Source organism: Amblyraja radiata, chromosome 4 (genome assembly GCF_010909765.2).
Source record: "Amblyraja radiata isolate CabotCenter1 chromosome 4, sAmbRad1.1.pri, whole genome shotgun sequence".
NCBI lineage: Eukaryota > Metazoa > Chordata > Chondrichthyes > Rajiformes > Rajidae > Amblyraja > Amblyraja radiata.
The window spans coordinates 49,983,668-49,998,367 of NC_045959.1; the positions used below are offsets into that span (position 1 = coordinate 49,983,668).

At 43.7% G+C, this 14,700-nt stretch overlaps 1 protein-coding gene across 6 annotated transcripts in view; it reads right to left on the minus strand.

The window, feature by feature from the left end:
• The window catches only part of piezo2 (piezo type mechanosensitive ion channel component 2), a 499,687-nt gene that overhangs the window by 13,765 nt on the left and 471,222 nt on the right, over positions 1 to 14,700 (minus strand). For all 6 annotated transcript variants that reach the window (XM_033019396.1, XM_033019395.1, XM_033019392.1 and 3 more), the window contains 7 exons: positions 10,558 to 10,792; positions 8,471 to 8,606; positions 6,866 to 7,013; positions 6,527 to 6,741; positions 5,594 to 5,752; positions 2,719 to 2,866; positions 1,530 to 1,718 (listed from right to left, as the gene is read on the minus strand). In XM_033019396.1, coding sequence (XP_032875287.1) covers positions 1,530 to 1,718; positions 2,719 to 2,866; positions 5,594 to 5,752; positions 6,527 to 6,741; positions 6,866 to 7,013; positions 8,471 to 8,606; positions 10,558 to 10,792 — 1,230 coding nt within the window. The remainder of the gene's footprint in view (positions 1 to 1,529; positions 1,719 to 2,718; positions 2,867 to 5,593; positions 5,753 to 6,526; positions 6,742 to 6,865; positions 7,014 to 8,470; positions 8,607 to 10,557; positions 10,793 to 14,700) is intronic.

Here is a 14,700-nt window from a genome sequence, read left to right on the forward strand (position 1 = left end):
TCTTCTCCTTGCTCCTAGGATAATACTGCAAGTAGATAGTAGTTTTGTGAGATGTTTAATTTCTTTGCCCATTTATCAGTCTGACTCAGTAGCACCTATTGTTAGTGTTTGGCTCATAGTCATAGAACTATACAATATGGAAATAGGCCCTTCGGCCCAACTTGCCCACACCGACCAACATGTCCCACCTTCCTGCGTTTGGCCCTTATCCCTCTAAACCTGTCCTATTCATGTACCTGTCTAAATGTTTCTTAAACATTGCAATAGTACCTGCCTCAACTACCTCCTCCGGCAGCTCATTCCACACACACATCACCCTTTGTGTGAGAAAGTTACCCCTCGGGTTCCTATTAAATCTTTCCCCCCTCAATATCCTCTGGTTCTCCTACTCTGGGCAAGAGTTTGTGCATCTACCCGATCTATTCCTCTCATGATTTTATACACCTCAATAAGATCACCCCTCATCCTCCTGCGCTCCAAGGAATAGAGTCCCAGCCTTCTCATCCTTTCCCTATAGCACTGACCAACTAGTTCTGGCAACATCCGTGTAAATCTTCTCTGTACCTTTTCCAGCTTGACAGCATGATTCCTATAACATGGTGCCCAGAACTGAACACATTACTCTAAATGTGGCCTCACCAACATCTTATACAACTGCAACATGACCTCCCAACTTCTATACTCAATTCTAACTGATGAAGAACTTTGCCTTTTTCGACCACACTATCTACCTGCGACTCCACCTTCAAGGAACCATGTACCTGCACTTCTAGATCCCTCTGCTCTACAACACCTCCTAGCCCATATACTGGACTGTTTACCATGGTAAAGTTTCAAAAGTTCTAAGTATAGTCTTATCCAGTCCTACCTTGTGAGCACCTTTATTTATATTGGTACAGAATTTGTCCGAGGGAGATGTTTAGCATAACTGTTAGGATATGTGAGGAGGCTGTTCAGGCCATTGAACATGCTCTGACCCTTTGCACCAGCAAAGACCCAATTTTATCAGCAGGCTCTCTCCTCAAGTCCTTGTGATTATCTTCTCCCTCTATCTATCTTTGATTCTTTCTTTGAGACTTGAGTGAATCTGCTCCCATTGCCCACCAACGAATGAATCCAATACAATGACGATTTGCTGTGAGATGTCAGGCAACTGAACCACCCTACTGCAACCAGAGAGCAGTCCTGAACTACTATCTACCTCATCGGGGACGTTCGTACTATCTTTGATCGGACTTTACTGGATTTACCTTGCATTAAATGTTATTCCCTTATCATGCATCTGTACCCTGTGAATGGCTGAATTGTAATCATGTATTGTCTTTCCGCTGAACTGAACTGATACTGTCTTCTCCTATATCACCCCATATCACCTCATATCTGTTCTCTGATTCTCAACATCTAGCAAAGGAATAATTTCTCCTTATTCACATTGTCCAGATCCTTGATGATTTTGAACAACTCTGAAACTACCTCCCAACCTTCCCCTAAGGTTTTGCATTCCCAGTTTTTCCAGTCCAGCCTTTTACCTGGTAACCTCCAATGGTTATTGTGACAGACACATCCAAAGGTCTGTTTGTCACGCCAGCGACAGACTTAATCAAGGACATGAAGAGGAGGGGGAACCACACAATGCATATTAACAAGAAGACGATCAGACCACCCATGCCGTATTTTACAACCTTCTTCTTCTTCTGCCCTCGTGGCTGAGGATATCTCTGTGATGAAACAAAATACAAGGTGAGAGGCAGGCCTAGCATTGCAAGGAGATTGCTGCTTTGCAAATGTAAAATAAGAAAAATCTCCAACATATAATCTAGTCCAAAACTCTGAGAAAAATAATTATCTAGTTTCCCCCAATTGGAACAGAACTCAAATTACTTAATCGTTATATCATGAATTTGACAGCAATTTTCACATGGCACAACTGAATATGGTATAACCACTCTTGGAGAAGAGTCTGAAGAAGGGTCTCAACCCCAAACTCCTTTTTCTCCATAGTTGCTGCCTGACACGCTGAATTCCTGCAGCACTTAGTGTCTATCTTCAGTATCAACCAGCATCTGCAGTTCCTTTCTGCCCTCTCTTGCCGAGCATTACATTGGGCAGGGGTTTGCAGCGGCTGCCACAAGGCGAGGTTCCGGGATGTTGGATGCAGATGCGGCGTGCACCCCTGCATCGGCGTCACCCTGGCAACGCTGCCTGTCTCGGTCACCTGGTAGCGACGCAAGCCTCCCGTTGCACCGCCCCCCACATCCGCCAGGTTACCCAGGGACCTGCCGCCATGTGGCCTGCCTCTTGCTGCGGGAACGGAGAGAGGGAGCAGCATGAACGCGGCGTGAGTAACGGGCCCGTCCCTGGCGCACCGCATGTGGGGCCCCGTGGGAGCTATGTGGTTCCCCGGCCTGTGAATTCCCACAGCTTTAACTACCAACAACCCCCTCCCCTCCTTCACCCTCCCCACCCTACCAGGCTTTGGAAAATAAAACTATAGTTGGGTAGAAATTTTTAATAATATTGTTTATTAAATAGTTAATATTTACCACCCCCTCACTCTGTTATAGCAGACAACCAGCAATAATGGACACTACCCATCCACCTCTCCATCCCGTGGTTCGTTACAGCGAGGGTTGACTGTATGTCTTTCTTGAGAAAAACGTTTAGCAACAGATATTACGAAGGTCTGATTGAACTGAGAATAATGCACTATTTTCCTACCTTTTCAGATTCACGCCAACACTTCAGAATAAAAATATGGGCATAAATGTCCTCTATACAGATCCAACTTGAGAGGCTAAGGGTTGTGTCGGTCCAGACCCAGTCCATGACTGCTCTCAACTCAGTGAGGAAGGGAACCAGCCGGAATCTGGGGAGAGAAGGTTACAGTCAGAACCCAACAGGCATTGCAGAATTAATATCGGTTCATTGATATGATTAGCATATGACATAGATGTGAAGTGAATGTGAAGTCAGTACTAAGTCAGGAGTATTCAGAGACAGACACAAAATCCTAGGATAACTCAGTAGGACAGGGATGTTCGATTTGTGAGCGACATATTTTAGCAGTCTTTTGGGCAATACAACATTTTACATTATACACACAAAATGGTGGAGTAACTCAGCGGGTCAGGCAGCATCTCTGTGGAAAAGGAATGGCTGATGTTTTGGGTCATACAAACATAGAAAATAAGTGCAGGAGTTGGCCATTCGACCCTACATGCCAGCATCGTCATTCAATATGATCATGGCTAATAATCCAGAATCAGTACCTAGTTCCTGCTTTTTCCCCATATCCCTTGATTCCTTTAGCCCTAAGAGCAAATTCTCTCTCTTGAAAGCATCCAGTGAATCAGCCTCCACTGCCTTCTGTGGCAGAGAATTCCACAGACTCACAACTTTCTGGGTGAAAAAGTTTTTCTTCATGTCAGTCCTAAATGGCCGACCCCTTATTCTTAAACTGTGACCCCTGGTTCTGGACTCCCCCAACATGGGAAACATTTGTCCTGCATCTAGCCTGTCCAATCCCTTCAGAATTTTATATGATTCTATAAGATATCCTCTCATCCTTCTAAATTCCAGAGAACACAAGCCCAATCAACCCATTCAGTCCTCATATGTCAGACCCGCCATCCCAGGAATTAACCTGGTGAACCTACGCTGCAATCCCTCAATTGCAAGAATGTCCTTAAAAAAATTAGGAGACCAAAACTGCACACAATACTCCAGGTGCGGTCTCACCAGGGCCCTGTACAACTGCAGCAGAACCTCCATGCTCCTAAACTCAAATCCTCTCGCAATGAAGGCCAATGATTAGCTTTCTTCACTGCTTGCTGTACCTGCACATTTACTTTCAGTGACTGATGTACAAGGAGTGACTGATGTACAAGGAAGTGTCGAACCTTCAGAACCTTAATCAGACCTTCACTGAAGGGTCTCAACCCGAAACGCCATCTATTCCTTTTCTCCAGAGATGATGCATGACCCGCTGAGTTACTCCAGCATTTTGTCACTATCTTCAGTGCAAACCAGCATCTGCAGTTTCTTCCTACATGTATTCAGAGACAGATGGTTGGCTATGTGCCACAAGACAGGCTCAGCAATGGTGGGCTACCAGTGGGAGAAGTTTAAATGTGTAGTTTATTATTGTCACGTCTACCGAGGGACGGTGAAAAGCTTTTTGTTGCATGCCATTCAGTTAGCGAAAAGACCATTCACAGTGTACAGAGACAGGATAAAGGGTATACGTTTTACTGCAAGGTCAAGTTCAGTAAAGTCCAATTAACGATAGTATTAAGTTCTCCAATGGTAATGGTACTGGTTTCTTTTATTATCACATGTCCCAAGGTACAGTGAAATAGCTTTTTTGCACACAGCTCAACAAGACTATCACCACACACAAGCACAATTCCCTGGTTAGTACAGAATATACAGAACTGCCCACTGAGTCCATATGCAAGAGGTGCCATTTTGCCGCCATTTTACATCAAATTGGCAATCTGTTTGACACGGTTTCTACCAAAGATAGACAAAAAATGTCAGAATAAATCAGCGGGACAGACAGCATCTCTGGAGAGAAGGAATGGGTGACTTTTCGCGTGGAGACGACCCAAAACGACACCCATTCCTTCTCTCCAGAGATGCTGCCTGGCCCGCTGAGTTACTCCTGCATTTTGTGTCTATCTTTGGTGTAAACCAGCAACTGCAGTTCCTTCCTACACAGTTTCTAATTTTTCTATAAAGGATATAATAATCTGCTAATTTTCCATGAATATCTTTGTCCTACTGGTGAAGATCATTTTCACTATTAATATTTGTGTGCTGCATTTAGAATAAGACTATTTATATTTTGTGCTACTTCACTGAGTAGCTTGCTTTTTACTCATTGGGTCACATGCAAAATGGCTGTTTGGGTGAGATACTAGAAACTATGGCAATCAAACATTGCACAGAATTACACCAAATATAAAATAATTCAACAGATAATTTGAAAGAGTTAATTCTTAATCTGTTTAAAACTACTGCTATACAGGTCCACCACTGATTTTCTGAATCTTGGTTCCAGAGCCTTTCTGGGTTTTCCATTTTGCCGGACCATCAGAGGAGTTGAATGGTACCGAGGGGCCGAGATACCGGCACACAAAGTCGGCCGTGGCAGTCAGCTATGGGAACGGATCTCCTGGCCCCAGCAGGGCCGGAGTTCCAGAGCCCTGGCCGCAAAGGGCAAATTCGACCCGCCGAACGGCCACGTAAGTCCCGATGAGGTTGAGATCGGCTGCCTCAGCTGGCCAAGGCACCATATTGTCAGGGTGGGTTTCAAGTGCATTCTCGTCATTTTTGTGTGGATTAAAGGAAATGCCGGACCACCTGTTGCTAGAAAATCGGTGGTGAACTTACTTGTATGAGGTTAATATCAATATTCCTGCGTATGTCTGATTGGATTGCAGTTTTTTTCTCATTATAACTTCACTCTGATATTAACAGCTGTTCAGTGGCAAATGCAGATAATGCCGTTGCTGCATCCAAACTAACCACAAATGAATCATGCAAATATTTAATAATGATGAGATGAAGTTTACAGGAGAAATATTCTTACCCTTGAAAGAGGAACAAGTTGATATAGTTGTAGCTCTTGGTCAGAAAGTTACCAAGTACACGTGTTGGGTAGCCACAACGTATCTGATATGCTGACAATCCAAAGTAAACACATTTAACAAAGTACCAAACCTGCGCAACTGTGTTTTGGTTAAATTTTCTGCAAGAAAATGACAAATAAATTTTCTTTTGGAGTTCCGTGCCACGATAGATAAATTCATCAACAGCATTTAAATGACGAGTGAAACAGATTTATATCTTATGTGTAAATTAGCTGCCATTAATTTATGCCCTACATTGAGGGTGACACGGTGGCACAGTGGTAGAGTTGCTGCCTTACAGCGCCAGAGACCCAGGTTCGATCCTGACTACGGGTGCTGTCTGTACGGAGTTTGTATTTTCTCCCCGTCACCGAGTGGGTTTTCCCTGGGTGTTCTGCTTTCTTCCCACAGTCCAAAGCGTAAAGGTTTGTAAGTTAATTGGCTTCAGTAAAGACTGTAAATTATCCCTAGTGTGTAGGATGGATCTAGTGTATGGGTGATCATTGGACAGCATGGACTCTGTGGGCCAAAGTGCCTGTTCCCGCGCTGCATCTCTAAACTAAACTCAAAAAAATTAAATTACTAAGTAATTTTAGTTTAGTTTAGTCTCCCCTACACTAGTTCTATCCCACACACTAGAGACAATTTACAGAGGCCAATTAACCTACAAACACGTATGTCTTTGGAATGTGGGAGGGAACCGGAGCATCCAGAGGAAGCCCAATGGTTCATAGGGAGAATGTGCAAACTCCGTACAAACACCCGTAGTCAGGATCGAACCCGGATCCCTGGCGTTGTATGGCAGCAACTCTACCACTGCGCCACCATGCTGTCCTATTGTTCTCGAAAGTAAGCTATTTCTCCCCCTAAATACATGATAAAATAAAACCTACCGCTCTGTCACTCTTGGTAAGATACAGAACATCCAGAAGTGAATTCCAAAAACGAGGATGACTTGGAAGATAACTTTTCCTAAGACTGTCTTTCGGAGGTAGAGTGCTCGATCTACCACCATTGTACCAAACTGAATTATCAGCATCACCAAAAACGCCTCTGGTACTTGGTCCTCTGACAGAGAAGATGTTATGTCGGCAGCTGCTGAATGTTTCTGCAGAAGTCAAAGGAATCATCAATAACCTTGTTGCCCAAACATCTGCAGTTCCTTGTTCCCACCGGTGTTTTACACCGATGAGTCTAGATGATGTCAAGAAGGCTGTAAAAAGTGTACCTACCCCAAATGCGCCAAAACCAAAGATAATAACAATGAAGTCCACCACATCTGCCATGAACATTAAGACATAGACATCTGTCACCGCACTGTAATCTGGGTGGATGATATTGTAGAAGAAATGTCTGATTGGGAAATAGATTTGAAGTGTTCTGAAAAACAAAACAATTTGAATGTTAGGACCCACAAGTTAAACTGACAATTTGATTTTGGAGCCTGGATAGAGTGAATGTGAGAGGATGTTTCCACTAGTGGGAGAGTCTAGGACCAGAGGCCACAGCCTCAGAATAAAAGCCCATACCTTTAGAAAGGAGATGAGGAAGAATTTATTTAGTCAAAGGGTGGTGAATCTGTGGAATTCATTGCCACAAGAAGGCTGTGGAGGCCATTGATTGATATTTTTAAGGTGGTAATTGACAGATTCTTGATTAGTACGGGTGTTATGGATTATGGGGAGAAGGCAGGAGAAAGGCGTCGAGAGGGAGAGAGAGATCAGCCATGATTGAATGGCCGAGGAGACTTGATGGGCCGAATGGCCTTATTCTTCTCCTAGAACGTATGAACAAATTAACATGTTATACTTTATACATTTTCCTTTAATGCAAAGGCTAATCAAGAGTGATTCATTGGTACTTCTGCCAATTTAGTAGTCTGTATAAACTCCTATCAAATGTTGTCTCCTCGACTGTCGCTCCACACTAAGGAGACAAAACCACGATGGGATGACTTTATTGTGGTGGAATATCAGTCCCTGCCTGAAACCATAGTCCTGACCACCCATCACTTTAATTCTTCATCCTCCTTCCTCCTTGTTCTTGACTTCCACTCAAGCCCAAGCCAACATCGGGAAAGAACATATTCCAACCTGACAACTCATGCTCTCTTTGGTCACCACTATGAGTTCAACAATTTCCATTTACCCACTACCTTGTTCCACACACCCACCACCCTCCGAGTGAAAAAGTTGCCCCTCAGGTTCTTTTTAAATCTTTCTCCTCGCACTTAAATCTTTGTCTGGTTCCCCAACTCTGGGTAAAAGACCCTGTACCCTATCTATTCGCTCATGATTTTATCCACCTCCAAAGGAATGTCAGCAACAAGAGATCCAATGACTGGTACTGGCATAACAAAAAGGCACGTTTTGGTCTCTCAATTCATCACACCGTTTTTAATGGAGAATCATGCTGCATTGAAATAAAAGTCTCCTTTTCCCAGAAAAAAATGCCAATATCACTTCTCTAAGTCAATTGCCAAACCAGTGGCAATTTGTATTGAAGTAAAATGCGAGCTATTTTCTGCCACAGACTCTCATTCCATCAGGAACCAGAACAAATTCCATCCAACTTATTTTACATTAACTTCTTAATATTTATTATTGGCAAAAAGCATCTTTTTATCCATTTCACTGGCGTCGGTGTGCCTGTAATTGCCCAAAGATGCCTCACAATTTATTGGAAGACAAATTGGAGACACAAGGAAGTTAAAGCCATAATTATATTATTTTATGGTGCACTCTTTCAACATGTGTGGCATCGTCAGTCAAACAGCAGACATTTTATAACCTGTGACACCGAGCAACATTTTCTGAACCTGGAATTATACCACTTACTTGGCAATGATAATGGCTTTTGCCTTAATCATTTGCTCGTTTAACTTTTCCAGCAACAGCTCCTTCTTATTCTTTGGTTGAACGCTAAGTGACCCACTTCCTTTCCGGCTGCTGCTGTTTCGAGTGCTTATGCTTCCTGCGTGAAAATGGAAGAAAATGTTCACCTAGACTTTTTTCAAAGTCAACAAAAAGTAAACAAAAAAAAAACAAACACAAATCTTGCAGATGTTTTACACCTGAAATAAAACCAGAAAATGCAGTAAATACTCAACAGATCAGGCAGCAGAGAGAGATAAACAGAGTTAATGTTTCAGAAAATGAAAATAAAAAATCCCCGCAGGTTCAGTTCAGCTGAAATAAACCCCCCAAAATTCTGACCCTTGCACGGTGAAATATTAACTCTCTCTTCCTATAGATGTTGCCTGATCTACTGAGTGTTTCCAGCATTTTCTATTTTTGTGTTATAGAGTCATTCGTGGAAACAGGCCCTTCGACCCAACTTGCCCACACATGTTCCATCTTACACTCGTCCCTCCTGCCTGCATTTGACCCATATCCCTGCAAACCTGTCCTATCCATGTACTTACCTAAATGTTTCTTAAACATTGTGATAGTCCCTGCCTCAACTATCTCCTCCGGCAGCTCACTCCATACACCCACCACCCTTTGTGTGAAAAAGTTACCCCTCAGGTTCCTATTAAGTCTTTCCCCCCTTACCTTCAACCAATGTCCTCTGGTGCTGAATTCCCCTTCCCTGGGCAAGAGACACTTTGTTAACCCAATCTATTCCTCTCATGGTTTCGTACACCTCTATAAGATCTCCAGTCATCCTCCTTCTTGTTTGGGTGGCTGTTTGGGTAATTGACTATTTTAAATTAGCCCCAGTTTAGGAATGGTAGGGGAATCGGGATGTTGGGTGCAACTGTTCAGGTGTGATGGAAAATGTTGCAAGGAAATGAGAGTTAATGTGACTGAAGCTGGAAAGATTTACGAGGGTGTTGCCAGGACTAGAGGGTCCAAGCTATTGGGTGAGATTGAGTAGGCTAGGACTCTATTTCTTGGAGCGCAGGAGGATGAGGGGTGATCTTATTGAGGTGTATAAAATTATGAGAGGAATAGATTGGGTAGATGCACAGTCTCTTCCACAGAGTAGATGAATCGAGGACCAGAGTTCATAGGTTTAAGGCGAAGGAGAAAAGTCAATAGAAATCTGAGGGGTACCTTTTTCACACAAAAGGTGGTGGGTGTATGGAACAAGCTGCCAGAGAAGGTAGTTGAGGCTGGGACTATCCCAAGAAGACTATCTAAGAAACAGTTAGACAGGTACATGGATAGGACAGGTTTGGAGGGATATGGGCCAAGCGCAGGCAGGTGGGACTAGTGTAGATGGGACATGTGGCTGGTGTGGGCAAGTTGGGCCGAAGGTCCTGTTTCCACTCTGTATCACTCTATGACTATGATGGGATTGTTCTGAAATCCAAGACAGACTCTTTGAGAAATGAAATGCTTGCCTGAGAGATGATTTATTGGAGATTCATTAAGCTATATCCTGCATGAAGAGGTAGATTGAGCAGTACCCATATTCCCTGGAAATTGGTGGAATAAGCTGTGGCCACATTGAAGCACATTTTCAACCAGGCATCATTGTAATGTCCACCATGTTGTCTCTTGCACTGACAGCTCTCCCTTTCTTAGACTGCTTCTCTTCACTGTAAAATCTACTAGGAGAAGCAGAGCCAAGATAAAGGATATTTTAATTTGGGATAGGGATGAATAGACCTTTCTTGGTGGATATGGTGCTGCACCTTTGAAACTGTCTCAGAAGCCTCTGGATATGCAACTAATGAGTGTATTGAAGATCAAGATGGATAGGCTTCCCAGCGCCCAGTAAATGAAGGGGAATAGTGCACCATTGTGATCATAGTAAAACGGAGCAAACTCAAATTTTCTGTTCACAGAAACAAACCTGGAATCAATACAGAGAATAAAGGTGTTTTCCATTGAAAAAAATCTCAAACTTCCTGTTGTGCTCGAAGCAAATTCCACTTACAAAGCAGAGATATATTGCCGCGATAATTGTGTCATACCTCTTTGTGACCGATAAGATGATCGATTTGAGATCTGCGAACCAGTTGAACTTGGTCTTCGCGCTGTTGCCTGTTCTGGAAAGTGGACATGGATGGAATCTAGGGACGCTTGCAAATTAATCGATTTTAGAGAGCCAAGGGAGCTCTTCCTCTGTGACTCATTCTGATCATCTTCACTGTCATCTTTACCAGAAGCATTGTCACCCTTCTCGTCCTCATCCCACAGACCATGGCACTAGAAAAACATGTATTTTTAAAAGTCGCAGTGGGTTATACTTAATACGATAATATTTTGTTTGATTTTCAAGTGAATACAGTGACATCTCTTCAAGACATTTATTTTGTCTCTTTACTAGTCTCATTACTGCAATAGTGATACAAGGAAAACTGCTGCCTCTCAGCTCCAGCAACCCAGGTTCAATCCTATCCTTCGGAGTTATCCGCGTGGAGTTTGCACATTTTCCCTATCACAGCATGGGTTTCAACCAAGTTTCATTCCACATCCAAAATCATGTGGATTATGAGGTTAATTGGCAAGTGTGAATTGCTATCAATTTGTGAGGATGGCAGAATCTAGGGGATGGGTATGTGGTATAGATGAAAGCTTATGGTAAGTGTGAACTCATTAGGCTGAAGGGCTATATCATTTTAATGACCACCATTTTGACATGCTCTTCCCTCTCTCTTACTCTTTCTTCAGCGATTCATTTCTCCGCATCTTAAAATTTGTTTGTCTCAGACACTTTCCGGCTTGATGTTTCTTCTTTCTAGCGTACAAAACCATGAGAGAAATAGATTGGGTAGACGCACAGAGTTTCTTGCCATGAGCTGGAGAATCGAGAACCGAGGACATAGGTTTAATGTGAGGGGGGGGGAAGATTTAATCAGAACCCGAGGGGTAACCTTGTCACACAATGGGTGGTGGGTGTGTGGAACGAGCTGCTGGAGGAGGTAGTTGAGGCAGGTACTATCACAACATTTAAGAAACAGTTAAACAGATACATGGATAGGATAGGTGTAGAGGGATAGGCCAAGCGCGAGTAGGTGGGACTAGTGTAGATTGGACATATTGGTCGGTGTGGGCGTTGGGCTGAAGGGCCTCTTTCCACATGGTGTAACTCCATGACTATTTGCTATGACTAGTATGAACGGTATTTTAAGTAAAAACCCTCTTCTCCATTTTTCTTTCTTGTGTCGACCCCACCCGTGCCCTCTGCTGTTTAAAACTGCCAGACACTGGAATTGTGAGACACTAAAATACCATCCATGATCAGGGCCGGATTTAGATGAAGAGAGGCCCTAAGCTGTTCCACTTGTGAGGCCCCCTCCGCGTTGGTTTTCAGCGCTGGCGGAGAGGCAGCTACCGGACAGCCATGGCAGCCAAATCTCCCACAATTCAAAGCGAGGGAGAAAGTGCCCAGCGCCGACCAGTTGCCGTTGCAGTGCGCATGCGCAGGACGGCCGATGATGTGCTGGCCGTGGTTGTGCGCATGTGCAGGGGGGAGGACGTGCAGGCCGCAGCAATTCGCTTGTGCAAGGCGGCCTGCCGTGCCGGCGGATGAGGAGGCCCGGACACGGATAGCGGGGAGAGATGGAGAGAGAGAGATAGAGAGGGGTGCCCGCCCAGAGTTGAACGGTAGGTGTCCTGCCTTGGCCGGAGGCCCCCCTAGACCTCGAGGCCCTAAGCTTAAGCTTGTCTAGTTTATAGGTAAATCCGGCCCTGTCCATGAACTTCTCACTGTAGATGCTGCCTGATGTGCAATTTCCAGGCTTTTCTGCCTTTATGCACCATTTCCAGGATGTGCACGATGTGACATGGATCTTGATTGGTTTTAACGTTGAAAGTAGAAATTATATCAGCTTGTCTATTGGTGATTGCAATCTCCAGAGAACAAGGTTCAATCTTGACTATGGGTGCTGTCTGTACGGAGTTTGTACGATCTCCCCGTGACGCGTGCATTTTCTCCAGGATCTCCGGTTTTCTCCCACACTACAAAGACTTACAGGCTTGTAGGCTGGCTTGTATGATTGTAAATTGTCCCTAGTGTATGTAGGATAATGTAAGTGTGTGGAGATCGCTGGTTGCGCGGATTCAGTGGGCCGAAGGGTCTGTTTTCACGCTATATCTCTAAACTAAAAGTAATGTTGGTAAAATCCAAGTGATATGTATTCACTTAGTTTTGCTTAAATTGTCATTGGTTTATTATTGTCATGTGTACCAAGATACAGATGCATTCTAACCAGTAAAATCAAACCATACACTTCTTCAGCCTGAAGAAGTATCTCGACCCGAAACGTCGCCCATTCCTTCTCTCCATAGATGCTGCCTCACCCGCTGAGTTACTCCAGCATTTTGTGTCTACCTTCGATTTTACCAGCATCTGCAGTTCCTTCTTACACATTCCATACTCAAATACAATGGGTATTAAAGGGGAAAATAGAGAGAGTGCAGAATATGGTGTTGTTCTACAGAGAATGTTCAGATAAAATAAAGTTAAAGGTAGAGTGGTGACCGGGACTACTCCCTTACTCTATGAGAGGTCCATTCAATAGCATCAAGGATTCAAAAGTCTGACAACAGCAGGGTTGAAGTCATTCCTGAATTTCGTCGTATGTGTTTTCTAGCTTTGGTATCTTCTGTCCGATGAGAGGGAAGAAGAAGGAATGACCATTAAATGGTGCATTTCATTCAGGATAGGGCCATACTGGAGAACAGGGAAAGAAGATATCAGAGCTCAGGAAAGTTTATGGCTCTTTGTGAAATGTTAACCAGTGGGCCAGGAAAGGTTCTAACATTTATGATTCATATGATGGAATCTTTATTAATGAGGGTAATGACCTCAATTCAGTGTTTCAATTAAAGGAAGGTAACAAAATCAATGGGCTCAATGTTTCACTCCGAGGTGCATATATGGTTTTTAATTATATTTTTATGATGGCTGAATCTGGAGTATTGATCACCAGGTGATCAATACGGGGATTGGGTATGGGGATTGGATACGGGGATTGGGTACGGGGATCGCTGGTTGGTGCCGACTCAGTGGGCCTGCTTCTGCGTTATATCTCTAAACAGAAAGGTGGTTACAAAACACTTAAAGTCACACTTAAAGCAATCACGCGTATATTTGCGCACATCGTGTACTTGTACCACATCTGCAATTCCTTTTTATTAAAGTGTATATGTACACGCTTGCTGGAGTTTTTTTTCAGTTCAATTGAGTTAAAGTGTGTAGTAACCGGTTGCTAAACACTTTAACTTCCCCTCCCATTCCCATATAGCCCTTCTGTCATGGGCACAATCCATTGACAGAGGGAGGCCAAACACAAATTGGAGAAACAGCACCTCATATTTCACCTGGGCAGCTCAAAACCCAGTGGTATGAATATTGATTTCCCTAACTTCAAGCAACCCTTGCTTTCCCTATCTCCCGTCCCTCCCGCATTCTAGTTCTCCGATTCATTTCACTGTCCTGATTAATTTTATTGATTGTATGCTGCCTTGTCACCTTCCCCTCAGATAACAATGAACCATTCTACATTTCCTTATCACCATCTGCTTTGATCTGTCCGTTTCACACTTTACTTCCCTATCTCTCGACTCTCTCTCACCTGACTTCCAGTCTGAAGAAGGGTCTCCACCCAAAACGTCACCCATCCTTCTCTCCAGAGAGGCTGTCTGTCCCGCTGTGTTATACTACAAACTGGCTTGGTTGCACTCGGGACTTTGGGCATTTGTTTTGTATTGATATTGGCTTGCCTTTCTTTTATTTATTATGTTGAAGCGGCACCTGCTGGCGTACGCAGTGATCAAACCCGGCATTCGGAAGCCGCGGTCACGTGACTCGGGAGGGGCCGCTTGTTTCACGCGGTTTTTGCTTGCGCACGTTAGTTCAGTGCTGACCACCGTTGTGGGCAGACGTGTCTAAAGAACCTGTATACTGGAAATCAAACTTTTGAATAAAGATCTGTCGGAAACCCCAGTTGTCGTTCTTCAGACCGCCAAAATGTTATCTTTGAGTACGTACTTTCTTTACAGACCTGTTATGCTGCTACATGTAAGAATCTCAATGCTCCACATTCGGTACATAAGATAATAAAACACTCTTGACTCTTTTCACTGCCCCACACCATACACGGTTGTAT